The sequence below is a fragment of the Dipteris shenzhenensis genome, chromosome 9 (assembly GCF_047967505.1).
Source record: "Dipteris shenzhenensis isolate YYH24624 ecotype China chromosome 9, Dip_SZ_1.0, whole genome shotgun sequence".
Lineage (NCBI taxonomy): Eukaryota > Viridiplantae > Streptophyta > Polypodiopsida > Gleicheniales > Dipteridaceae > Dipteris > Dipteris shenzhenensis.
Genome location: NC_141604.1, coordinates 57,086,070 through 57,112,983, shown reverse-complemented (window position 1 = coordinate 57,112,983; position 26,914 = coordinate 57,086,070). Strand labels below are relative to the sequence as shown.

The window sequence follows — 26,914 nt, the reverse complement described above, 5'->3', positions numbered from 1 at the left end:
TCTCTCTCTCCCTTCTTTTCCTCAATCCCCCTTTTTCTAATCTGTCCCCTACCCCTTTTCTACACCGGCTGTGTATACATGCTCTCTCTCTCTCTCTCTCTCTCTCTCTCTCTTGTGGGCACTGGTAGCAGCTATGGTGGACTGTGTGGCCAGATGTGGCTGCTAGTAACAGTCTCTGGCTATATGCCAACTGATTGGACAGAAATAAATGCCTTCTGCCATGGATTGGTCAAAGCAGAGTCCAGCATAGGATATGCTTGGTGAGAGCTGTGAACAACAGAGTCCATGCATGGGGCAATGTTGCCTAATGGGATGTGGAATACTCTAATTGCAAGAGTAATTGTAGCCCATATCTAATTTGGATTCAAGGACCTCCAATTAATAAAGAAATACCAAAAAGGGCGCCAAGATTTGGGGACAATTTGTGTCTTTCTTTTTTAGCAAGAGCATTCTAGCTCCCAAGCAGTTGGGTGTTTATTTGCTGAATAAGTAAATTGAGTGTATTGGCTGGTTATTTGTGCTTTACTGCCCTTTTGTTGGTCCTAAGGTTGGTTTCACTTATACAGGGATGTTGTGGGTGCCTCCAGGAGATACCTAGTCGGTTTCCATAGCAAGCATGCAAACAAGTGGATTCATTGGTTTGTACATTCTTTGTGCATACGTTGAGAGTTCAGTAGCATGCCATGGGCAAAGACTTTACCCTGTGTTTCTTAGGTAATGACGCACTAGAGGGTGAAAGCCTTCCTAGTGGGTAGAGGGGGACGTCTCATTGCTTTTCAAAGCCTAGTTGCAGGTTACATGGTGAACTTGTTGAAGCCTCCATGGTGGAGACAGGGACATGTACAGGACAAAGGAGTATATTGTTGCTGAAGTATTACTCAGGTGAGCTCTCATCTAGAGCTCATGGTCCAGGACTTCTGGAAAGATGCTTGGCCTTGGAGACCTATGTGGATCGGGGATCTCATTGTTCAGGTGGGTTACTTGGTTGTGGGATATTGCTAGAGTGAAGTAAGGTTGAAACATACCGTGAGAACATGGTCTTGGCAGCTGTCCTTTGATTCTGAGGGGGACAGCTGGATAGACCTGATGTTTGTGCGAGGATAACACTGGTGGGTTCGTGATCACCATTGATCTTGGGTGTTACTGGGACAAGGGACTTGTACCTATATACCGGGATGATTTGCTTGCATGGGATCGAACCTCAGGGAGCAGGATCTACGGCCTCAAAGACCATATGATTGAGGGTGTCTCCAACTTGCTCCTGAGAGCTTCTCACTGGGAGCTGTTTTAGCATCTGCATCGACGAGTGGGTATTGGCTCACAATGGGTTCATGAGAGTGGGTGTTGGGATTATTAGGGTCACCTCCCCATCTGTGAGAACCCGAATGAGGACTTTTGGGGGGGGGGGCAGGTTGGGTTAGATGCCACATGGGCCTCTAAAGAGAGAGTCTGCCATGGGGGCAGATCTGACAGGGGTGCAGGGGTGCCCCATGGGCAGCATGCAGACTGCCATGCGGGCAGCATGTACACCAAGAACAGTGTGCTGTTGGAGGGCAGCACTAGCCCTCGACCACAGTTGGGGTAGGCAGCAGGACCAGGGCCAGCAGCAAAGGTGCTCAAAGGCAGGCCTTGTAGGCCATGCAGACAGGACTTCAGACAACAGTAGGTGTCTGCGCAGAGGACAGGTGCAGATCAGAGCTGTATGGGGGCTGTACGGTACTTGACAGGAGGCTAACAGTAACCTGCAGACAACACCAGGTCAGCAGAAGGGCAGTAGGTTGGGGTGTACAGACAGTTGGAGCAGAAGGGCAGGTCAGGACAGAGCCAGAGACTGGTGCACGTCCAGCCAGTCTGCAGAGTGGGTTGGTGGGGGCTTCGAGGCCCTATTGAAAGGTCCCTCCAGAGGCAGTCTTCTTTTTTACTGTTTGGGTTGTCTGGAGCCTCAGTCTGGGCTGCACATTCAGCAGCAAGGAGATCCAGTGACACACACAATAGTCCCTCACAATGGGCTGCCATTGCAGCAGCAAGGAGGACAGGAATGAGGGAGACTTGTACCTCACCATTGACTGCAGACGGGAACAGCACGAGGTCAAGGATCAAGGTGCAAACAATGCCTCACCATTGGCTGTCCTCTGGAGCAGCAAGGAGGTCTGCTTGCAGGGCATCACTATGCAGCCCACTGAAGGTCTACGAGAGCACGCAGGATGGCATATTTTTGAAGGTGCCAAGAGGAAGTAGGTAGTGACAGGGGTCCACATCTAGGCAGCACCTTAGCTGCTAGATGGCGGCACATGGGGCACACCTTTGTACAATGTTTTTGTCCATCTTTGGGACAATATATATTTTACTGTTTCTGCTCTCATGAACGTAGTTCATTAAGGAAAGAAGTGAGATTTGAGCTAGCAATGTGTAGTTTCTGGGCATTTGTTTTCTCATTCTTCCACTGTGGGCAGTGTTGGGTGTAGCAAGCAACCTCCACCTCTGCTTTCTAACAGCTCCTACAATAGTGCTTTATGTGTGGCATCAATGACCTGCCATAAAAGGAAAGCTTGCGTATAAATTTTAACTGGTTTAGGTCTGTTGCAGTGCTTCTTGAATCTTGGGTATAATGGCTGATGTTACATCCTTTTGATCAAGATTCTACCATGTGGGCTGCAATTGCAATACATTATTGTGCCTTGCCACATGTGCAAACGTCTCAAAATAATCAATTCACATTCTTCAGAATACACCGTAGTAAAAAGTCTTTTGCTTCAAGCTTGTATATATTGGCATCTGCCTTGTGTTTGACCCGGTGAGAATTCTTACAAGAAAACATATTTTTACCTGCTGGCATCATACTATGCTTGCATGGCATTCTCTAGTTTAGAAAATATTTCCAGCATCCTTGAAAGTCCCAGGCTCTCTATCATCCGAGATCTTATGAAAATGAGGGCTTTCTTTTCACACTACCCTGCTTTTTTGCTGAACTCTTACTTCATTTCGATTCTTGAACTTATGTTCCAGAGCCATCTCCCCACATATACAAAAACGTAGTTGACTGACCTCTAGCAAAAAGAGCAAGAATCTAACCGGATATCAGAGCCATCTCCTCACATATATAAAATCCAAGCTGACTGACCTGACTGACCTACATGTAGCAAAAAGAGCAAGAACAGAGAATCTAAGAACATAGTCTTATGAGGAAAGAGCAAACCCCAGCCCCAAAAGCCCTGGGAACACCATTTCTCATCTTAAGCAATTTCATCATGAGAAATCACTACGGGGAGAGGGGCCACAACTGAATTGTCTTTGACATTGGTGTCCATATAAAGATTGCAATTTGAATCCAAGATCCTACAAAGAAATTTGGAATCCCAAACTATTTGTATTCACGAAGAACACATGCTTTGTGGAAGAGAAGGACATGAATGTCATTACAAAACGGCAAGTTGAGGTTATGACTTTACAGGCTTGAAGACAGTGGTGAAAAACCATGCATATACAATTGTGGATGGCCAGCTTTGTCAATTGTCACACTAGGGATTTGGACGCCTCCATTCTGAAGGAAGCTGCAAGTTGTCAATTATATTAGAAGCTTAGTGCTGTACTCTGCCTGCGCCTAAGCATGGAGGAGCCGTCTCTAGAGAGAGCCTCAGAAACTCTTGAATTAGTTGGTGGATCTGTCACTAGAGTGTCTACCTCCCAGTGATCGGACCATGATATATATATAAATATGTATGTGTGTGTGTGTATGTGCGACTTTGGGGGGGGGAGGGGGGAGGGAGGGAGATGAAATGAAATGAAATGTTTTATTGGTATTGTCTAAAGACACCAAGGATCCGAAGATATTTCTTTTAAACATAAACCTTTATGTGTCTGTGGCTTGGGGTGTCATTGTTGTTTGGTGGGGGGACGGGGAGGGGGGTGGGGGGGGGTGGGCTCTAGGTGGTTTAAATATGTCATTATCCTAGAAGAGCAGACCTCTCATTGCTTTGCAATTTGGCTCTTTTGCTCTTCAGAAATTCTGTTGCTTTGTAAAATTGGTTCTACTCTTATGAAAATATATATGAATAGCAGTTTTCAAAACGTAGAGGAGTGTAGCTATATCTTGAAAAGGGTAAAAATGCACAAATAAAAGAGCAGCGCTCTGAAGGTTTTTCTATGGTGAATATCACTGACATTGTTCTGGGAATTCATTTTGTATTATATAATTTTCGTCCAGAAAGAAAGCTGAAGGATCTCTGAGACTTATATAACTGTCATTCCTATATTGTAGAATTCCGATGAGGAAAACGAGTACTTGGCTCCATATTTTATAGGAGAAAATGATTCCAGTCCCACCCAGAATTTGAAGATGAAATTTCGTGAATTTCAACGAAGGTTAGTTTATACGCTCACTTGTCTGTTTTGTGCATATTGTGCAAAGTCTAATGTGAGGTCACAAACTTCCCACAAGATATTGGGATGTTCTATAATATATTGAAATGGTCAGTGGCAAATGTATATTTTGGATGCAGCACGGCTTCATTCACTGCAATAGATAGAAATTTTTTAACTCCTTTCTTCACGGCTCGTAATGGAGAGGGACATTCTCTTGTTGATGCCCACAATGGAAATGGTGAGTCAAGTCACGACTCTGCATATTGTATCATATCTGGCTTCAGTTGTGATGCTTAAATTGAAATACAGCATCTCTCTCTCCCTCGAATTCCCTCCTCTTCATCTTCCAAGGAAATGAAGGGAAACAAAGAAAAGATCTTTTAAACTGTGGAAAAAGGTGAGACATCTATTGCTGCGTTGGTAGTATACTCTTGTGATTTCAGGGCTGTTGTTAAGAAATGCAGGTGAAGGATCTGGAGGCCCAGAGAAAACCTATTACAGGACCCGTAATAAGAAAGCTCTCCCAATTTCCAATCAAACTACTTCCTCTCAAAGTTTAGAGGTCATCAGTGAGAACAACAAAGAAGGAAAGCTTAGAAGATTACCATCAATCAACTCACACAGTGAAACATATAGGCTGCATTCTGACAAAGATAATGGACAGGAAGGACAGTCAGGAGCGGTGTCCCCCCCAAGAGTCAATAGTCAAGATGGGCGCCCCAGGCGACCCTCATATTAATATTAAGTAGAATCACAGAATTATTATACAGTCTTAGGCAGGTGGCTCACAGATTCTGGGTAAATATATTTTGATGCCCATATTACACTCTCTCAAGTAGTCTATAGATTGGTTACCAGCCAAAAAATGAATGGCTTCTCTGCAAGATCGTCAAAGCTATCGTATCTTTGGTCCATAGCCAATGATACATCTCCTGAATCACATCGGCAGAGTTGGTGGTTTTTCTCTCTTGTAAAAATTACTTTGGACCACCTCTATGGTGCACATGTAATCTATATCCATCCATCCTTGAAGGATAAGCTTTATATTTCTGTGTAAAGTCATCAGCTTGGTTTGGAGGCATTTAAAACATGAATCAGTTCCAAAGGAGAGTGCCAAATCTTTGTTGCGTTGTGTTTTGTTGGCTTCAATTTGTATTCTAAAAGAATCGCTTTCAATGATGGAGGTTTTCTTAGCAATTGCTATCGTTATATTGTAGAAGGGTGGTGGGTCTTTTGTCATATTTTCTACTCAAGCAATGGGAAATCGGTGGTCTAGATTTGGTCTTTTATTGATGCGTTTAGTGGCCAGATTGTTGTTGTGTCATAGTTTTGACTCTTTTCTTCAAGATCTTTCTACATGCTAGGACATTATCTTGTCTAAATACTCAAACCAAAGCTTCCTTTGGAGTATTGCAAAAAACACAGTACTGTAGTTGATGAATTTAGACCAAACGCTCTACGTTACAAACAAAAAAATACTACCATTATAAAACATGAAGAGCCTAAACTCAGCAAAAGAAATATATGCTGAATGCACTGTGTGTGGCTCCCCTACTTTAGATTCTATTCCTCTTACTTGAGGCCCTACTTTGTCCAGATTCTCTTTTCAAATTTAGCATTCACTTATGTTCCCTTGTGTATGAACTCCATCTTGGTGTCCCACTTATAGTGCATTGGTTGGTGTGGGAGCCACCCTGCCTCGTGCTCATTTGTTGTTTTGCTTTGATATCTACCTTTTCTATCCCTTCCCATTCTCCCCCTTTTCTTTGGTCGATTGAGTAAGTTGTTCACATGGCTTGCTCATATCTTACCACCCACATTCTGTGAGTGTAGGCCCCCAAGAGAGGCCAAGCATGCCCAGTGATTTCAAGATTTCAACCTATGACTTGAGCATAAAAACCCCAATCACACTGATGGGCAAAGCCTTGCCATTCTTCTTGGATGTCATCCCATCATTACATTTGAACTCGCGTCTTGTTTTGGCTTGATACTTTCAAACAATAGCTTTTGGTTTTTGTTTTAGATAATCATCTTTATTTTGGTCTCTTGATTTTCCTTGTTCGCACTTAGTTGGTTTTGAGACTCCTTTTGAGATCCTCTCTCGTGAAGTCAAATCTCATTTAATTTTTAGAAGCATTATTATGGTGGAAGGACTCTTATGGAAGTTGCCCAACCTTTGTGGGAGAGGAAATGTTAGCTTGCTCTAAGATAATTATGAAGGAGAATCTTACCAAATTGTTTCTTTAAATTAGTAAAGATCTCTTGCCCATGGAAATGGGTGAAGCCTTAATTCTTTGAATGTATTTATGTGCTATATATCCTTTTAATGTATTTAGTGCAATATTAGCTAAGACAAGGGATGCTTGGGCCATGATTTGCTAAACTTCTTGAAGAACTTGCGTAAGGTTCATCGCTTTTTACAAAGAAATTGTCCCTAGGTGATCAATCTATGCCACATAATGATAATTTGTGTCGATTTCCTAAACTTGTTAGGAGGTGAGTCCACAATGCTAATCTTATGGGCTTACACTTGTTTTATATATGGTGAGACACATTTAAATGTGGAAAGGTGAACCACAAGGGTTATCATTGATATACCCTAGAGTTCCACCATCAATCTAAAAAAATCCACTCATGATTAGAAGGAACGTGGAAGATGGATCTACAAAAGCAATTTTGCATCAATGGAATTAGAAGAGTTGATCTCATTCCAAGAAGCAATGCAAAGTCCAGAATGGCAACAAGCAATGGATGGAGAGTAGAGTGGTTGTATGTAGAATCAAATATGAATGTTGACAGATCTCTCGACATAGACACCCATAGGTTCCATATTGGTTTACAAAGTTACAAGCAACTTAGATGCAGCAATTAACAAGTACAATGTAGGGTAGTATAATGTGGAATAGATTGTGAAGAGACCATTGCATGAATCATACAGATGACTATAGTCCAAATGGTCATAACTCTTGCTTCACATTTTGATCGACTTATCCATCAGATGGATGTTAAGGATGCTTTCCTCAACAGATATCTAAATGTGAAAATCTACATGATATAAGCTACAGGGTATGTTGTCAACGGAAAGGAAAAGGAAGCTTGTAAGTAGGCATCCTATACATAGGTTGCATATTGGTTTACAAAGTCACAAGCAACTTAGATGCAGCAATTAACAAGTACAATGTAGGGTAGTACAATGTGGAATAGATTGTGAAGAGACCATTGCATGAATTGTAAAGATGACCACAGTCCAAATGGTCATAACTCTTGCTGCAAATTTTGATCGACCTATCCATCAGATGGATGTTAAGGATGCTTTTCTCAACAGATATCTAAATGTAGAAAGCTACATGATATAAGCTACAGGGTATGTTGTCAACGAAAAGAAAAAGGAAGCTTGTAAGTAGGCATCCCATACATGGAGTCTAAGGATTCGATAATGCTTTCTTGGATAAGGTTATCAGAGCCATCAATTCACATAAAAAAGACTATTAAAGATACAATTCTTGTAGTCCTTTATGTTGATGACATGATCATCACAAGTTCCAAGGGACATTTAATTTCAAAAGCCAAAGATCAACTCACTTTTGGAGTTTGACTTGAAGGATATGCGAGGGCTTCATGATTTTCTTGGGATAGAAATATGGAGGGATGATATAAATATCACACTTTTGTAGGGCAAATACACATAGAGAGAAGTTAAGCGATTTCATCTACATGGCTGCAAGACTCGTATGGAAAGGATCATCAAATTGTCAGCTCTTGATAACTTGACTATCACCAAGTCACACATATCGTAATTGGTCTTCCAGTCAAATAATGCTAACCACTTATTGCAGCAAAAAAGTACTCACATAATTGCATGGTACATGGGATTATGGATTGCATTATGCCAATTACACTTTCACAAATATACCATGCCGACTGGGCAAGTACTATAAATGCTAGAAGATCCACTAGAGGATACAACTTTCAGGCTTGGCTCTGCATTATGAATTGCTTTATGCCAATTACAATTTCACAAATATACCATGCCTATTGGGCAACTACTATAAATGCCAGAAGATCCACTAGTGGATACAACTTTCAAGCTTGGCTATCCAAAATTGCCATGGCAAAATGAAATGGCCTTGACTTCCATTATAAAGTCCTCCAATGTTGTGCAAGTGACATGGTTTGATTTAGAAGACTTTTAAAAAATAGCGATTTTTTTGGGAAAACTATACGCTCTATTGTGACAATATGAGCAACATTCGATCAACAACGAACCTAGTCCAAATACTACCCTAACTCATGTTCAAAGATGTATATATTCTTCATCATGTTCATAATACAAGTAGTGTATTGCTTTTACCATATGCACCCCTCGATTTTTTACCATATGCACTCCTCTCTCCCCTAATTTCTCAACGAGCACAACGTCACTCATCCAAGCCGTAGTGAATACAATTACTTGGTGGCCTAGTATGATGGCTTATTAGCCCTTGATAGCAGCCAACGTATCTTTCCTTATATCTTGCATGAAAATTCATAAAAGTTCAGCAATGCAAGAGTTTTTTGATGCAATTGACATTATTCATGTCTTTTGTCTTTTAATGTTTCTTATCAAACCCGGATACTCAAGGTGTCCGGATAAACAAGTGAACTTGGAATCTAGGGTCCACAATTAAAAAAAAACACCCCCCAGCGCTTGGGCAAACACACACCCACTAGCTTACATTGACTTATACAGATCTGTTTCGCAATATATGGAAAAAACTTACTGATAGAATGACCTTGGGCTTTGGTTTTTCTTGTGGTTTGGCTAGTAGAAGAAACTTACTTCAGATTTGAGTTTAGCTTATGTCAAATGTTTGGATTCTAGGATTTTGAAACCATTGGTTGTAGATTTTGAATTTTAGAAGCACTAGATAATAGGACCTGGGTTTACTTATCCCATGTTTATGGATTTTGGTCTGTTTTTACATTTGTTTCAGATTCCAGAAGTATTCACATGTACACACATGCACGTGCATGTGTGTGTGCATGTGCACACACGTGTTTGTGCGCACATGTGCACATGCATGTATACATATGTACGTGCACACTTAAATATGTACTTGTTTATTTATTAATTTTAGTCACTTTTAGTTAACATAATGATAAAGACACCCAAGTGCATACATTATATAGTCAATATGGCAATCTCCTTATCTCACATTTCATTACACAATTTTAACATGGGTTGATAGCAAGTTTCATAACATAGGATAGAGGTTCATCCTCTTTGGATCACAATCTCCCCTTTGTGAATTAAATCTACAAGGGGACCCGAAGCATTTTTGTCTTTTTAGCGTGAATGTTCTCAAGAACTATAACAACCTTCAATGTATATTTGAATGGAGAAATGGACGTGCACAGACAACTATAGGTGAAATACCTAGTTGACAAATGATCAAGAAAGCATCATCAATCTCCCTCGCCCTCTCTCTCTCTCTCTCTCTCTCTCTCTCTCTCTCCATCCGAAATCCCATAAATGTTTACCCCTAAGAGATCTCCTCTGAATCTGAAGGGTGATTTGACCCCACACCCCGATCTATATAGGTCCTGGACAAGGTGTACATATTATGCTAAGTTGCAGAATGAAAATACACATCTAATCAAAGAGAGTCAATTGAAGGACATCACTAGAGAGCTATTCCAAAAGATGCTAGCAATGGAAAATAAAATGGAGATGAGGTAATGCCAAGGTAAAAAATATGAAACAAACAATATGTGGATTGAATTTGGGGCAATTAATTAATTAGTTTGTGGGAAGGGGGAAAGGGGGGAGTGGGATAAAGGTGGGAGGGCTTGAATTAAATAAAGGGGGAAAAGGGAGGGCTATATTTAGAGGGGGAATGGGGATGGGCAATCTCACTCATGGGGAGGGGAGAGGTTGAATTAAATAAGGAGGGGCATTAAAGAAGGGGGACCACTTATGAAGGGCATAGGGGAAGGAGGCTTTATAATATTATCATAAGGAGAAGGGAGTAAATATTACTTTGTTGCTTGATGGTAGGGATCACGAGCTGGAAAAGGAAGGTTTTGGGTTGAAATATTTTCTTGAATGTTTTCCTTGCACACCTGAAATAAATTAAGACATGCATGAATAAATTAAACCATAGAACATAGCTTAATTAAAGTGTAAATAAATTAAGCCATAGATCATGATGCATAGGTTAATTACGCCTCCATGCACCAAAACCAATTGAAGTTGGTAGGAGAGGCGAATAGAGGAGATGAATAGGAGTATTTTTTTTGAAAAAACAGTGCTAATTATATTACTTCGAGAACAAGATACAAGAGGTCAGCTTATAGCTGACGGGCTGCGTTCACAAACCGGACGCAGCCCAAAAGGTAGCATAATAGATCATACTCTCACGAAGGGATATGCTGAGTGTGAATGAACAGCCATCGGGGTGGTGAGTAGTGCCACCGAAGGCCCTGCGTAGTCTGCTCGAAGAAGAGGCTCTGTGTGTCCCAAGCCTGGAGGAAGCGTCTCCGCTTCTCCTGACCGGCCCGGGAGTCTCCCTGAATCTGGTCCCACTGGCCTCTGAGGGTATGAATAATCTCACTCCAAATCTCCGCCATGATCTGGGCAGTCGATAAGGAGGTGCCACCGAGGATCTGCGCGCAGCGCGAGGTCCAGATGTGCCATCCTGTAATGCTGCTGATAATCTCCCAGACTGGCTGCCTCTCCCGAACTCCTGTATCAGCCTCTGCTAGGTGCTGTGGGATACCCTCGAGCGGCCCCCACGTCCCCTGTGTGATAAGGAAAGTGGGGTCCTGCTGGCATGCCTCGAACAAGTGATGAAGACCAGGTGCGGTGCTGCACCAACAGAACGCGCCCCAAGTGATCACTCCTAGCTCTGGTGCTGCATGAGCAAGAAGCCCGAAAGTCCACCTCCACACTTCCTGGGCGCGCGTGCAGCTCCACAGGCAGTGTTTTGGTGACTCCTCATCCGCATGGCAAATCTGACAGCAACCGTCCTGGCCTATCTGCCTCAACCAGCTCCCCACTGGAAGACCTTTGTGGGTAAGAAGCCACAGGAAGTATGAGATCTTCCGCGGCCGCCAGCTCTCCCACAAGGCCTTCCAGAATGCCTGCAAAAAGAACCTGGAAATACCCTGTGCGTACCAGCTAGGACGCTGGGTGGGGGGGCGGCTCTGCATCCTCCCGAGAACTCGCCTGCCCAGAGTCGTGCTGTAAGCGAAGAAGGAAGTCGGCCCCTGTCCTGTCACAATCTCTGGCCACCACCACTCTCCTGGGTCCCACTCAAGTTCTGACAAGGCCCGCCCCTCCCAGAGCCAAAGACGCCAAAGCTGCAACTGGTCCTGCTCGATACTAGGGTCGGTATGCCAGACCTTCCCCAGAAGGCCTACGACCCTAACCCTCTGCCACGGGAGTAGGGGGTCGATGAGCGCATCCTCTCTCCTGAGTCGTCCATCCCCTGAAACCGCGAAGAAGGCGATAGAGGAGTCATCCAAACGTCTTGCGACCACCAGTGGGATGCCACGGGGGGTGAACTGTCCCAGCCAGTGGGTGTCTCCAGGCATGAGGACCTGAGGCTCAGGTGGAGCCAACCAAGCGGCTGGGATCGCACCGTCGATCTCCGTGCGTCTCGCCTGGACTCCGCGTGCACCTCCAGCTGCATCTGCAAGATCGGCCATCTCCAGATGTCTGTACGTATCCCTCCAAACTCGAAGGGACCGGGCTGGCCCCCTCATCCAGCCGTCCCACCTGATATGTGATCTCTCCCCCAACTGAAGGCCCTCGGCGTCTCTGACCTGCCCATTCCGGACGAGCGGCTGGCGATCGATCTCCTCCTGACAGCTGGGCTGGGACTGAATGAGACTGAGACGGAGCCGCCTCCAAACCATGAGGAGGCTACGAACGAGTGGGGAGCGGGGCTGAGTGAGCGGGGCGGAAGTGAAGATCCACCTGAAGGACGGTAGCCACTCTCCACCTCGGCGCGGGACACAAGAGCCGACTCCCTGCTGAAGTAACATCTTCCACGTCTGCCCCCCTGGGGTCAAACCGCGGATGATAAGCTTGCCTAACAAGGCCTGACTCTGAAGCTCTGGATCAATGACCCCCAGACCACCCTCAGCCTGCGGAAGAATGACTGTCTGCCAAGCAACCCTGGCTCTGGTATCTCTATGCCCATCCTCCCCAGACCAAAGAAAGTTCCGAACCAACCTCCTGAGCTGTGCCACGCTGGATCTCGAGAAGCACCAACAGGAAGCCACATACCAAGCCGTGGCTAGAAGGACCTGGTTAACTACTAAAGCACGACCTGCAAGGGAAAGCTTAGCAGTGCTCCAGAAAGCCAGCTTCCGTCGGATGGAATCTAGCACCGGGAGAAACTGCTGAGCTGGCGTAATGTCTAGGCCAACCTGGAAGCCAAGGTATCTAGCTGTCTGTCCACGTGGAATCCATCTGAAGCCCAGAAATCGCCCCCACTGAGAACACGCCCCCCGGGTCTGTGAGAAAACCAACTGATTTGTTCCAGTTGATTTTCGCACCAGCGGCCGAGCAGAAAACCTCCAGGGCCATCCGCACCCTCTCTAGCATCCTCTCATCGTCCTGGACATAAAGGGCTGTATCATCTGCGTACTCTGAGTCCAGAAGCTCCGTGTCCTCCCGGAGTGGAAGGCGAACACCCCTGAGCCCTGTGGACCTCGCCCGAAGGTAGTAAGTCATGGCCTCGGCGAAGAAGAGAAACAGATAAGGAGCCAGGGGACAGCCCTGAGGGACAGCCCTGACGTACTGATCTCTCCAAGCTGAATCGCTCACCCATCCTGCCTCCAATGATGACTCTGCTGGACGCTGTCCTGTACAAAGCTGAGATACCCTGAATCCAGCCTGCCGGGAAACCTAGCCGCTCCAGAGTCCCCTCCAAAAAGGACCAATCCACGCGATCGTAGGCCTTCTCGAAGTCGAGAAGTAAAATGGCAAGGTGTGAACCGCTGTACTGAGCCCACTCCGCCGCCTCTGAAAAGGTGAAGACATTATCCAGGATACTGCGATCCTGGACAAAGCCTGTCTGAGTGTCATGGACGAGGTCTGGAAGTAGAGGTCGAACTCTGGCACTAATCATCTTGGCGAGGATTTTGTAGACAGTGGTAAGGAGAGTGATCGGACGCCATTGGCGGATCTCCTGTCTATCTCCTCCCTTCGGGATGAGGCAAATCAGTCCCGAGGAAAGGCTCTCTGGCATCTGACCGCTGCTGAAAATCCCCTGCAGAGCTGCAAGGAGGGGCTGATGGATCTGGTCCCAGAAGGAGGTGAAGAAAGCTCGGGATAGCCCATCCTCACCTGGGCATTTCTGCCCATCAATAGCCATCAAGGCCTCCAACATCTCATCCGAGGTGAACGGCGCCAACAACGTCGCCTGCATGCTAGGCTGGACAAGGGATGGAATGTGCCTCCACACCTCCTCACGGTCACGACTAGCACGAGGGGCAAGTGGCTCCTGCTGGAAGAGGGTCCTGTAGAAGTCAATGGCCAACCCCAGGACCTCCCCCGGGTCCGTAACAATGTGACCATCCGCTGTCCTGAGACTCCGTAGCTGATCACCTGCAGCTCTCTGGCCGTGTGTCCTGAAGAACTCCCTGCACATCCGGTCACCCTTCCGGGCCCAGAAGGAGAGAGAGGCGTGATAGGAGAACTCGGAGCGACGCTGGAGGGTCTCCTCCAAGAGGGCTCTGGCTCGAAGGGCCTGGATCCGAAGCTCCTCCGAGCCCGGGGAAGACTGCTGAAGTCGCTGAATGGAGGCGAGGTCCCTCCAAAGAGCTCTCTCTCTGCCCCACCAATCCTGTCGAACCTGTAGGGCTGCGAGCTGGCAGATCTGGCTGGACTCCTGCAGAGCCTGCGCGACCGAGTCTACCAGATCCACGCCCTCCCCCCAGTCTCTGTCCCAAAGACTGCAAATGCTGCTACGGACGTCCACCCTCGAGAAGATGGAATCGGGAATCCTGCATGATCGGGGGGGAGAGTCTGGGCTGCCGAATCTAATGAAAGGAGCGCAGGCGCATGGTCGGAGAGTGTCGTCCCTGGAACAATGCCCGCCTGGCCACCTCTGCTGATGGCCCAATCACTGACATAAAACCTATCAAGCCGCTCCAGGAGTCTGCCTCCTTCCCTGCGGAAGCCCCAAGAGAAGTCCAGGCTCCCGTGCCAACGCCGGAAGGACGGGTCTCTCCAACTGTCCCTCCCTCCTGTCGCGAAGATGAAAGAGTCCCAAGCTGACTGCTCTGCCTGAGCCATACCTGTGAACTCCGGATCTCTACCCTGCTGGTCCTCCAAGGTCTCCAGGTTGTTGAAGTCTCCTCCAACAATCCAGGAATCCATGTCTGGAAGAATCCCTGTAAGTGTCCTCCAGAAGGTGGCTCTGCATCGGAGGTCTGTGGGAGCATAAATGTTGAGGATTCCTATCTTGGATCCCTCCAAATTCAGGCCTACCCAAAGGGCTCGGCCTGGGATCAACGTGCCGTGACCGAAAACTAACTGAGCTAACTGCTCGCACACGGAGGTACAGACCCCCCCCGCTCCTCCCCTGTGCGCCGATCGAAGGCTCCCAATAAGTGTAGGAGCGTCCAGGGAGAACCTTCCCGCAGCTACGGGCATGAGCCGCAGAAAGCTTGTGCTCCTGGAGCAGCAGTACATCCAATCGACCAATCACTGCAGGCTGAAGTTCCTGACGCAAAATGAGCTTCCTGGGACCACGGGTGCTCGAAGAGTGAAACCCGTTCACATTCCAGGATACGAGGTGTAGGCTCATGGAGAGGGATGGGGGGCTGCGAACAGCTGTCTGCTCGCAGTGTCTGCTCGCAGTCGAAGTCGAAGAAGAATCAGACATATCGGAGTGGAGGCGCTGCCGCTTGTGAGAAGGTTTGGAGGGGGAGACGGGGTCGTCCTGCCCGTTCTTCAACACCTTCAGCAATGGCGAGAGGCCTCTAGTGCCATGAGCAAATGCTTTCTCGAGCCAGCTCGAGATCTCTGAAGTGGTCATCCCGTAGAAGGTTCGGAGTTTCTGTTGGGACCAAGCTCTGACATCCTGGGGAAGAGGCCATGCCAGGGGGGGTCTGAGGATCACGATCAATCGGAAACGTTTGGCAGCGCAACGCCACCGCAAGCGCACATCGCCCTCGGACCACCGAGTCTCGAGGAGCTGCCCACCGGACGGGCCTATCCAGGAGCAAATCTGGGCGTGTGTCTGCTCTCTGAGAGCCTCCCACACCGAGTCATCTGTCCAGGTCTCGGTGCCATCGCTGAGGAACGTGAAGGCGAAGCTAGGGCCATCCCTGGGAGCCAAGGCAGCAATCTTCCCATCCGCCCCTTTGCGGAGCATGAAGATACTAATGTCGAGACAAGCCGGGAAGGTCCCAAGGTCGGCCACATCCAGGTAGTCCCAGGGGCCAGATCTGTAAAAGTCTCGAGGGAGCTCTCTCTCCTGGAGCTGAGACCCAGCTGAGTCTGCCACTGAGGGGCTAGCGGGAAGGGAAACCTGCTCCACTGGTGGTACAGACTCCGGGTGTCCTACAAGCGGGGGGGGAGGGGGAGGAGGCTGCGGGATAGGCGACTCGGGCTCCACGGAGGCGACTGGCGGAGAAGGTGGAGGAGGTGGATCGGAGGCTGCACTCGGCTGGGAAGGCGACGGTGCAGCTAACTCTGTAGGAGGGGCGAGGGGAGCAGGGGGGGGAGGGGGATGGGGATGCATCTGGAACTGGGGCTGAGGGGGAGGGGGAGGGGGAGGGGACTGAGGAAAAGGAGGCGGGGGCTGAAACTGCGGGGCGGGCGAAGGGGGGGGAAACTGGGGAGAAGGCGGGGGGGTGGGAGAGAGGAGGATCTGAGGCTGTGGAGGGCGGGCTGCCGTCGAAGAAGAAGCTCTCCCAGGTCCCTGGGGCATCTGCCTGTCAGGTCTCTGGAGTGCTGCTGCAGGAAGGGTGACCTCTGCCTCCTTGCCTTTATCCGAAATCTTCTTATTCTTTCCTCTTTTCCTTCGAACCTCGGTCCAACCGCCCACTACCTCTGGCCCAGGCTCCGACTGCCTCGGCTCCTCCTGACGTGGCTGTCCGGGGGGGGGAGGTGGGGGCGGAGGGGGCGGGGGCGGGGAGGGTCGAGACGAGCTGGCAAAGCGTGGACAAGCAGCCGCCAAGTGCCCAAAGCCATGGCACCGCAGGCACTGACCTGGCTGTCCGGTGACTATCATGCTCTGGGTGATACTGCCGGCACCTGTCACGATCTCGATCACTGCAGGGAGAGTCGCAGGATCCGCCACAGCCACACGGACTCGGGGAGCTCCTGCCGTGGTCACCGTGTCGGCAAAGGTGTCGTGCATAACCCAGCCAAAATGGGAGCCCAAGTCCCTGACAATCGGCCGCAGCTCAGTAGCAAGCCCTGGAAAAACTAGTGTCACTGGGTGGCGAGGTATACGAAACCGAGTATCGAAATCCGCTGCGCTGAAACCACGGTACCACGGGACTATCATGATGATCTTCCCATCCACCGATGTGGGGGAACCGGCAATCAGATTGCTCGCAGCTTTCTCACTGGAGAGTTTGAGCCAGAAGATGCCCCTTCCCATAAGGGCCACCTCCTCAATATGGCCATCCTCTAGCAAGAGAGTGGACTGGAGCCAGTCCCTGATGGTAGACCTGGAGGGGGAGTGTCCAATGACTCTACCGTAAACAGAGGTACGAGCAAAGTCACTGGCTACCGCCTGAACACGGGATGATTGTTGCTCTGTCAGGATAACGCGGTAGGCATCTGGAGAGGGAGGGTCCGACTGGGCCTCCGGATCCGGGCTGGGGGCCGCCATACCGCCAAGACTAACTGCAAGCTTCCGATGAAGAAAAACAGGCTGCCACCCAAGAAGGGGATGAAGCGGCGGTGGAGCCTGGGGGTGAGGCGGGCGAGGCGAAATGAAGGGTCGGAGGGGTCGAAGCGGAGGGCGGGGCGAAGGCTGCGGGATGCGGGGAGTACGGAAGGGGGCGAGAGGGCGGGGGGGGGGGTGAAGTTGGAATGGCGGGGGTGGAGGGGTGAAGCGGGGGGGCGGGGGGAGAGGAATGAGGCGGAGGCGGGTGAAGCGAGGGGGTGAAGGAGCAGCGAGGGGGCGGGTTGGAGCGGGGTGGATGGCGAGGGAGCAGCGAGGGGCGGAATGGAGCGGAGGCGGGGCGAGGGCGAGGCGGGCTGGAGAGAAGGGGGGGGGGGGGACGAGGCGAGGCGAGGCGGGATGGAGCGGAGGGGGCGGTTGGAGCAGCGGCGAGGGGGGGGTTGGAACGGGGGCGAGGGGCGGGTTGGAGCGAGGGGGCGGGATGGAGCGGAGGTAAGGGGGCGGGATGGAGCGAGGGGGCGGGTTGGAGCGAGGGGGCAAGGGGCGGGTTGGAGCGAGGGGGCGGGTTGGAGCGAGGGGGCGAGGGGCGGGTTGGAGCGAGGGGCGGGATGGAGCGGAGGTAAGGGGGCGGGATGGAGCGAGGGGGCGGGATGGAGCGAGGGGCGGCTGGAGCGGAGGTGAGGCGAGGGGTAGCGGGGTGCCGGCGGGGGGGGAGGAGAGGAGACGGGGGTCGAGGGCGGACGGGAGGGGTGGAGGTGGTCGCGGCGAGGGGGGGGGAGCGAGGGGGGAGGTAGGGGCTAACGGCGAGGGGGGGAGGGGAAGCTCGCAGGAGCTGGGGCTCCTTGAATAGGAGAATAGAACAACAAATTCTTGAGAAAATAGTGTAGGGGGGAATACCTCATATGCAGGCTCCACAGATGCCAAATCACAAGATCATTACCCTTGATGATTTAGTCAACATCAAAACAAATGAATTAATGTTCACACTAAGAGAACAAAAAGAGCAGCAAAAGCCTCAACCTCCCAATTGCGAGGGTACAACAGAGTGCGGATGAGAACATGGAACAAATCCTCACCCACGTCTCAAAATGAAAATGTACGTCTCAATAATGAAATGGTAGGATTCCTTTAAAGTGGGTATGAAAGGGACAAGCAAAGACACATAATTGTCCAATTTCAAGACACACAATCCCGCCTTAGAGTGATGAACCACAAGCACCACCTCAAGAGGCACTCAATATGGATAATTAAGACCTTTCAAGGAGCCAATATTTCCAAAAGCTGTATGTTCCCCCATACATCAAGGAAAGAATGCATACATAAGAAATGGAAAAGCTATTATCACAAAAAGAGGCAAAGGGAGAGGGAAGCACAAGACTCGAGACCCCTAGGATCAAAATTTGGAATGTGTAACGATGGTCCTTGAACAAGGCCATCGCATTGGAAGAGTAAATATCGAGAACAAATATATCTGTTGAGTTACGAGTACCTCATGTTCAAAAATTCATAACATCAAAACTAGACATGCATTTGAATTGATACCGATTGCAGATCACTTCTAAACGCATGAATTGGATGATCGGAGGAGAGCAAAGGAGAGAGCGAGTGACTTATGTATTAATGTGTTGAGTGGAGGAGGGCAAAGAAGAGGGCGTGTGAGAGAGACCACGATATTAATGGGCAAAGGAGAGAGAGTGAGAGAGGCTACATGCTGAGCGAGTGAGAGATTGAGGAAAGTAAAAGCAAGCTACTCTTGTATATATACTCACGCAGCAACCAATCTGGATACCCTCAAAACCTTCTCAAGATGAATTTCTAGAATCTGCACCACTGCCCTTGCATTTACATTAATTGCCTTATTCACCTTACCTTAACTGCCTTATTTTCCTCTCCTCCATCTTGCCACAAATACTAATAGAACTCATCGTGGACACCCTATTGAAACCAAAAACAAGAATTCTCAAATATACAAAGAACCGCTTGTTAAATTGAGAAACAATCCAAATCACAAGGAGGCAGCGACAACCAATTGGATACAATCTCCCCCCCCCTAGATGCACTACTCACACTTACCCATATTAAAGAAATACAATATTGACCCAGTTGTACAATATTAAAGAAATACGAAATTGACCCATGGCCATCTAACGTGCACCATATGGCACCTCATCAATACCCCCACACTAACTCACTGCAATCACACTAGTTGTTAACAATCAATTGAACAAATCACGGTCTCTGAGACATGGGCTCTCTGTTCTCTATCCTTGCTCGCTTGCGCTCTATAGGATTTCCCTTCCTGGTTCCTGACAAGTGATGCTTGTCATTCCAATCCACGCGTCGATGCAAGATGTCATAGACATACACCTGTTGAATGAAATACATGGGTATTTGCTGGTTGTCGGGGATGCTTCCTTCCACCTCTATGAATCATTAAAGAAGGATGTGGGCTAGGGTTTTGTGCCGCAAGTCTGACAACTTGGGCTATGCATATTTATTCCTAGCACTTCCTGAACGAAGAAACAAGGTGTTTCTTATGAACTCTGATGGACATAGTCTATGTACTTGTCGAAGAGAGACTGGGTGGCCTTGCATGGTATCGTCATCCACTAGACCAGCAGGTGAAAATACCTAGCCCCTCTCTACCCAGCATCTCTCTTTGCGCTTGTAAGATAGCCTGAGCCTTGGCATGATTTAGTTGGTCTACTAAATCAGCCTCTTGAGGCACAAAAGCACCTTGTGGGCCTCTTGGACTGGAGGTTGCTCTAGTTTGGGAGGATCCTATGGGAGAATGTTCTCTAAGAGCCCTCCATGCTCATACTTAGCCTAAAAAATAACAACAAGATAGAATTAATTTGTAACCACAAATAATATTAAATATTAAACAATTAAACAATATTAAACCTATACAAACAATATTTAAATATTTATTGTCGCATCATTTATCATATTTTAAAATAGGACCACCATTTTTATCGCAACATTCACTTATACAAATAATATTTAAACATTAATTATTGCATCATTTATCATATTTGACAATTGGATCATCATTTTTATCGCATCATTTACTTATATAAACAATATTTAAACATTACTTATCGCATCATTTATCATGTCACTGTAAATATAAAAACTTGAACAATGGAGTGAATCCAAACTTGGATGATATATAAAACTAAAAATGTTACAAGTTCCATGATTGGTCACTCATGTTACATCCCGTCCAAGAAAGACTCAGTCATTGGCTAGTCTAAGTCCTTGGTTTGGACTGAGCTGTATACCACATCTTGGAGCAATGTCAAAAACCCCAAAAAAATCTACAGTACTTGGACTTCTATTCGGTTTGGCTGACTTTCCTTGAACCACAAATCATCATAGACGCCCAATTAGAGCTTCTGCGATTCCCGTACTTGGCGATGGTGCACAAATGTCCAAGATTTTCAGGATGTGATGAGACATGGCATACACATCTTGTGCAACATCGAAAGGTGGGCGATTGGTGCAGAGGCACTCTGGGGCAACATGATGAAACCTAGCAATGGAGCTCCACACAGTGTTGGGGCTGTCTCATTGAGTAATGCGGGATAGTGCTTTCTAGTGCTGCATGGGGTCATCATTCCCCAATCACAAATGCCCAGATACATTTCCTTCTGATGACTCCGAGAAGTGTAGCATAATGTTTTGCGCATGCAAATCATTATACAAGACATTGTGTTGGTGCATGTAATGAATAGTGCGAACTAGTGCACTTAAAATATCAAATACATGCTAACAGACCCGTGGATCTCTAGCAGGCATTTCCGCATCATCTCTGTGAAACACCAAAGATGGTCGCTTTCTGTCATGTCCAAGGTAGGTTAGCCATCTTTCCAAATGATTTCCATTCCAGAACGAAAATAGTATCATTGGGTTATCGACATGGACTAGACCTATTGCTCGGATGATGCCCAGATGTACAACATCGCCCAAGCATGTGACTTCTTCCAATGCTCTGGCCTTCAATGCATCAACAGGCACAGAAACCCTCAGCACCTTACATGCATAAATCTTGTGCGGATCAAAGGGAGCGACAAGAATATTGTGCATGTTGATTGTTCCTTTCGTGCATGTGCCCATAGCTACACTAGGCGTGAATCGAATGTCTTGTCTCACTGAAGCAGTATGGGCTGCATGGGTCTTGGCACTATTACATGATCACGCAAGCCATGTGATGTGCGCGGTGCTTGTGCAGCCGAGAATGAAGGAGATGGGAATGTATCTGCTTGTGCGGATAGATTGTGCATTTGTGGTGCATGCGAAAATGCGGGAGATGGAAGTTGTTTTGCGCGTGCAGTAGGAGGCACAAATGGAGGCCCAAAAGATGTGGTGAAATGTGATCGTGCATGTGGTGGGAGATGTGAAAAAGGAAAAGGAACTTCTTCTGGGTATGAAAGATCTTGGAAAAAAGGGATACGGGGAAAGACATGTTGTGGTTGATGCACTGGTGCATACGCGTGGCATGGCTACAGTGGTTCTTGCGATTGCATTGGGTGGAATGCGACATATGACTAGGGACGTGGGTGCATTGGTGCTTGTGGTTGTGGTGGATGTAATGTAGCATCTGACTGGGGGCATGGGTGCATTGATGCTTGTGGTTGCGGCTATGCTTGGGGGCGTGGGTGCATTGATGGAAGGTCGGTCGAGGCAGCTCCTTTGCCTTTGTAACCTCGCCACGCATTCTTGATGTATGTGACCCTAGCATCTACAACAGGACCCTCCCACTTTGTGTCACATGAGTTTATGTCTTGATCTATTTGACCAAGGCATCGTCGACCCTCCATCCCTAAGTGGTACAAATACTGGTCTATAGACTCTACTGTGAAAACATTTGGAAATCGATCACGCAAGGTCCTCCCTCCACGCTTTGCCATTGTCGTCACCAAATTTTGTACACCGCTTTCACCATTTTGGAAATCTGTCTCAACGATTTCTTGATCTACATTCATTAAGAAGTGTACATTCTCATTTTTCAACACCTTCCTCTGAAACTTAGTGAGATCAAGTTGCTAATACTTCCTCTTCTCACCTGTGTGAGCCATCTCATATGCAGTAAGCTGCAACACAGAATTCAAAAAAGAATTCAGTGCCAGGGGCAATAAGAAACTCATTAAGCCATAACAATTAACAATGCAAGCAGTCTAAGAAATTACCTAGGTATAACCTCTCAACTCAAGCTCAAATCATGTAACAGACTATAGAAAATCAAAACACAAAAAATGACCTAGGTATAACCTAATCGTGGACTTCACCATCTAACACTAGGCTTCAACTGCAACACACAACTATCAAGGGACAGTTGAGTGCCAAACTAAGTGTCTAAGAGCACATCGCATGATATCTAACTTAGGCTGCAACACACAACTATCCAAGGATAGTTAAGTGCCAGACTAAGTGTTTAAGACAACATCGCATGATATCTAACTTAGACTGCAACACACAACTATCAAGGGATAGTTGAGTGCTAGACTAAGTGCTTGAAAACATCTCTAAACTTAGACTATAACACACAACTCTCAAGGGAGAGATGAGTGCCAGAATAAGCATCTATGAAAACATCACTAAGCTTGGATTGCAATACACAACTCTCTTAAGAGAGATGAGTGCCAGCCCATGAGTTCCTACAAACAAACATTTTTATACAAACAAAGACTGTAACACACAACTCTTTTAAGAGAGATGAGTGCCAGCCTCAGGTAAAAGATAATTATTTATATTATAATTAAAATTGCAACACACGACAAAAACAAACTGCAACACACCACTCTCCCAAGAGAGATGAGTGCCAGCCTATCTACACACTTAAATACAATACAAAATAAATATTAAACAATTTAAAAAGACTACAACACACAACTCTCCAAAGAGAGATGAGTGCCAGTCCTAAACAAAACAAAACAAAAGAAACATTAATTACTAATGAAAGACTATAACACAAGTAAGGGTGCAGTAAGGTACCTATGACAAGAGCTGGTAGGTATGGAAGTAAGCAGGAGGTAGCAGGTAGGCAAGCAAGAGGTGGTAGGTAGGCACGCAGGTGGCTCACGTGGCAAGGAATACAGGTGGATGTATTCGTACGAATACCAAAAATGGCAGTGGCTGTAAGTTTATACTACGTTTATTCGTACGAATAACGTCATCTATTCGTATGAATAGCGGTTTATTCGTACGAATAAATTAGGAAAAATTGTTAGATTCGTTTTAAATCAAGAAAATCGTGATTTTTTGTGTTTTTTCGAATCGAAAAAAAAAATTCGAGCGAATTAATGCAACTTAGATAAGAATAGCAATATGCCTTGGCACCCTACAATCCCAAGAGCCCATGGTTGTAAAGTGAGGGAGAGTGCTAAAAAGGAAAAGGGTTGGCCCTCCTTTCAAAAGGTGACTTGTATAAAAGGCCAAATGTTTGACTTTGGTCTTCATTGTTGTTTGCACAAGTTTGAATACAAGCTCCCTCTTCTCTTCCAAGAGAGTGTTTTGGGTGTTCTCTTGTTTCCATTGTAGTACCTTTGTGGTTGTCACTCAATCCCCCTTCACTCCCTTCTCCTTCTTCCCTTCCTCCTTCTCCCTTCTCCCTCCTTCTCCCTCTCCCCTCCCCTCTTCCCTTTCCCTCTTTCTTGCGTGAAACCACATTGCAACAATCCGGAGGCCACTTGAGTGACACTTGCAGATGGCTCGTGCTATGCATTTCTCCCACAAGGAGTAGCCGGGAGTGGAAGCTCTGTTGGCATATCTTCAACTACCCCATGACACGTGAGTCACCGCTAAGACCCACCACATCAAAACTTTGGCCATATGGTCAAACTTTCTATAGGTTTCTTGCTTGTGTGGATATAGAACTCAAGCTCTTTTTTGGCCATTGTGAGGGCTTAGCCCTTGTCAAAATCTTGTTAAATCAAGAAGATTTGGCCACAGGGTCAAATCGACTCCAAATCTTGTATATGAGGGACCAGTCACAAAGATTTGCCCACAAGGTCAAAACTATGTGAGGGGTTTCCAAATCATCCTAGAGAGATGATTTCATGAAGAAGATGTGGACTATTTTGGACCTTGTGGTAAAATCTTCTATAGGTTTTTGCTTCTCTAAACACACAACTCAAAATATTTGGCCACAAAGTCTAAACTTTGTGAGGGTTCCAAACACACCCTTTCAGATTTACATCATGAATAGAATGTGACAAAGTTTGGACCTGATGGCCAAAACCATTTGAGGAAAAATGCACTCATGCCATTTTGTCACTGTCAACACAAAGATTTGGCCATATGGTCAAACCTTCTTTAGGTTCTTGCTTTTTTCGATACATAACTCATAAAGATTTGGCCACAAGATCAACATTTTATGAGGGTTTCTAAACCTGCCCTAGAGGAATTACCTCATGAACAAGGTGTGAAAAAATTTTAACATTGTGGCTAAACCTATCCTCAATGGATGACCAGATGAACATGATGTGGAAAAGTTTTGACCTTCTGGCACATCTTATATAACCAATACATGGGTGTCATTTTTTATGTTGCAAAATGTATGGACCTGACTAGTGGGTTGATCTCCTTCTTTCAACATCATGTTGCTCATGGGACAAACATTTCACCAAGGTGGTAGTCTCGCCAAGCCTTTTGGGCAAAAGGTTCTTAATTACATACCATATGGGACTATCTTTCTAGGTGTTCCTAACCCCTAAGGTGTTCGGTTTCACAACTACCTATGGCAACTAGTGCCTATGATGCTTTACCTTAGTAGGAAGCTTGGGAAATTATGCCCATGGCCTAAGTCCTCTAAAGATCTTCGTAATAGTTATGATTGGGAGCAACAGCTGATAGGTGCTATGACTTGCAAGAAAAGTAGCAACAATTAGTAGAAAGATTCATCGAGGCACTGTGATAGGATTACTCATTCTCAAGGGTGAGCATGAAGGTAACAACAGTGCTAAAATGGAGTAATAATTATATTTGAGTGCCAAGCCAAGAGATAAAATAAGTCTAGGAACACTGAACAGTGTGTGTTAAAATTCATGAGATATGGAATCACTAAATTTGGGCAACAAAACTCCCAAATTAGAGTTGCATACTATCGATGAATGGCAAAAAGAAATAATGCAAGGTAACAAGAACCATTAGCTTGGACATCGGGAGCAATCCATAGAATCAAAAATAAACTAGGTAACTATGACTATGATACCAACTTGGAAAGGAGGCTGAGAGAGAGAGAGAGAGAGAGAGAGAGAGAGAGAAAGTTTCTTTTTTTCAATAAAGAGAATTAACATTATATGGCATAATCCTTAGATTTCACCTTAAGGAAATTCACATTATAATAAGTTACCACTCTACATTATGTAGATAACATAGTGGTGCTTACATATTACTCAACAAGTGGAATTGAAAATGTTTTACTTTCAAGAATAAGGCCATGTCAACCACTCTCCAAAAGATTTTTCCACAAGGTAAAATCTTCTTGATGGGATTTTTGACTATGTGGCCAGATCCCAATGATTCGACGAAATTCAAATTTTAAAAATCAAACTTTAAAATTTCAATCAACCGAGAAACTCAAATTTCAATTGGGCGAAAATTTCAAATTTCAATTACACTTCATGACCCTTTTTTAGCTTAAATTAGAACTTTGAGTGATGGAAAGAGAGAGAGAGAGATTGAGAGAGAGAGAGAGAGAGAGAGAGAGAGAGAGAGAGAGAGAGAGAGAGAGCAGAGAGTTTTGAATTTGAGAGCCAAGGAGACAGCTTCTTACTTCTTATCTTACTATATATTAAGGAGGGAGGGAGGCTCTAACAAGCCACATGTCACACAAAGGGAGTTCCTCACTTCTAGCCATGAGTCACCAAGAGAATTTCTCACAAACAGCCACGTGTCACATAAACTGCTCAGAGATCGCATCATGACCATCATGCTTGATGAATCCTGCACTTGAATCTCCATTGTTGCATCACGCATGCACAAAGGTCACAATGATCCCCTCTATCTATGTTCCCCTTACCGAGAGAGGGAAGGCGGGGAGACGGATAGGCCGATCAATTTGGAGGGGAGAAAGTGCATCGCCTCCCTACCCACGCTATGTGTGGTTGTAATGATTGTATTACATATTATTATAGAAATAGTTTTAACTCCTTTCTTTGCACTATATATACTTGCTTCAATCTAATGTTCCTCTCTTTTGATGCATGTGTTCTTATGCAAGGGAAGATTCACAATCAGCTGCAAAGATAGCCAAGTTGGATGCAAGATCAGAGGATGACAAGTCATACGATTGTAGTCCATGTCACAATATTATATAGGTTGCAACCAAGAATGAATTATGAGCTCTTGTGAGCGTAGCCTTATGCATGTATTTATTGGGCTTCTATTCCCAGAAGGCACAAATATTTGGACATCTGCAAGGAGGATCAAGTGACCCTATGTCATGTCTCATGTCCATATTTTTACTCATTCCTTTGTTTTTTCCTTTGAAATATTTCATTAAATGGTAGAATTCAAGTTCCATTTCAAGTTAGTAATTGTGTGTTCCATGATAAAATGGTGCTCTGAAATATAGGGGGCGAGCAATGAATGAATGAATATTCATACATGCCAAGGACTATGAAATATAGGAAGCGATCAATGAATGAATGAATTGCAAGGACGAACAAGGGAAGTGATGATAAGTGGGT

The 26,914-nt window shown here is 46.3% G+C and overlaps 1 protein-coding gene across 2 annotated transcripts in view; it reads left to right on the top strand.

The window, feature by feature from the left end:
* LOC147898877 (sodium/hydrogen exchanger 6-like) overlaps positions 1-5,498 on the top strand; it is a 59,472-nt gene extending 53,974 nt beyond the window's left edge. Inside the window, exons 21-23 of one of the 2 annotated variants that reach the window (XM_087378828.1) lie at positions 4,259-4,362; positions 4,500-4,600; positions 4,827-5,498. In XM_087378828.1, coding sequence (XP_087234954.1) covers positions 4,259-4,362; positions 4,500-4,600; positions 4,827-5,101 — 480 coding nt within the window. In that variant the 3' untranslated portion in view covers positions 5,102-5,498. Of the gene's footprint in view, positions 1-4,258; positions 4,363-4,499; positions 4,601-4,818 lie in introns of both variants that reach the window. The other variant, XM_087378829.1, reaches the window with a different exon arrangement.
* Positions 5,499-26,914: the final 21,416 nt, after the last annotated feature.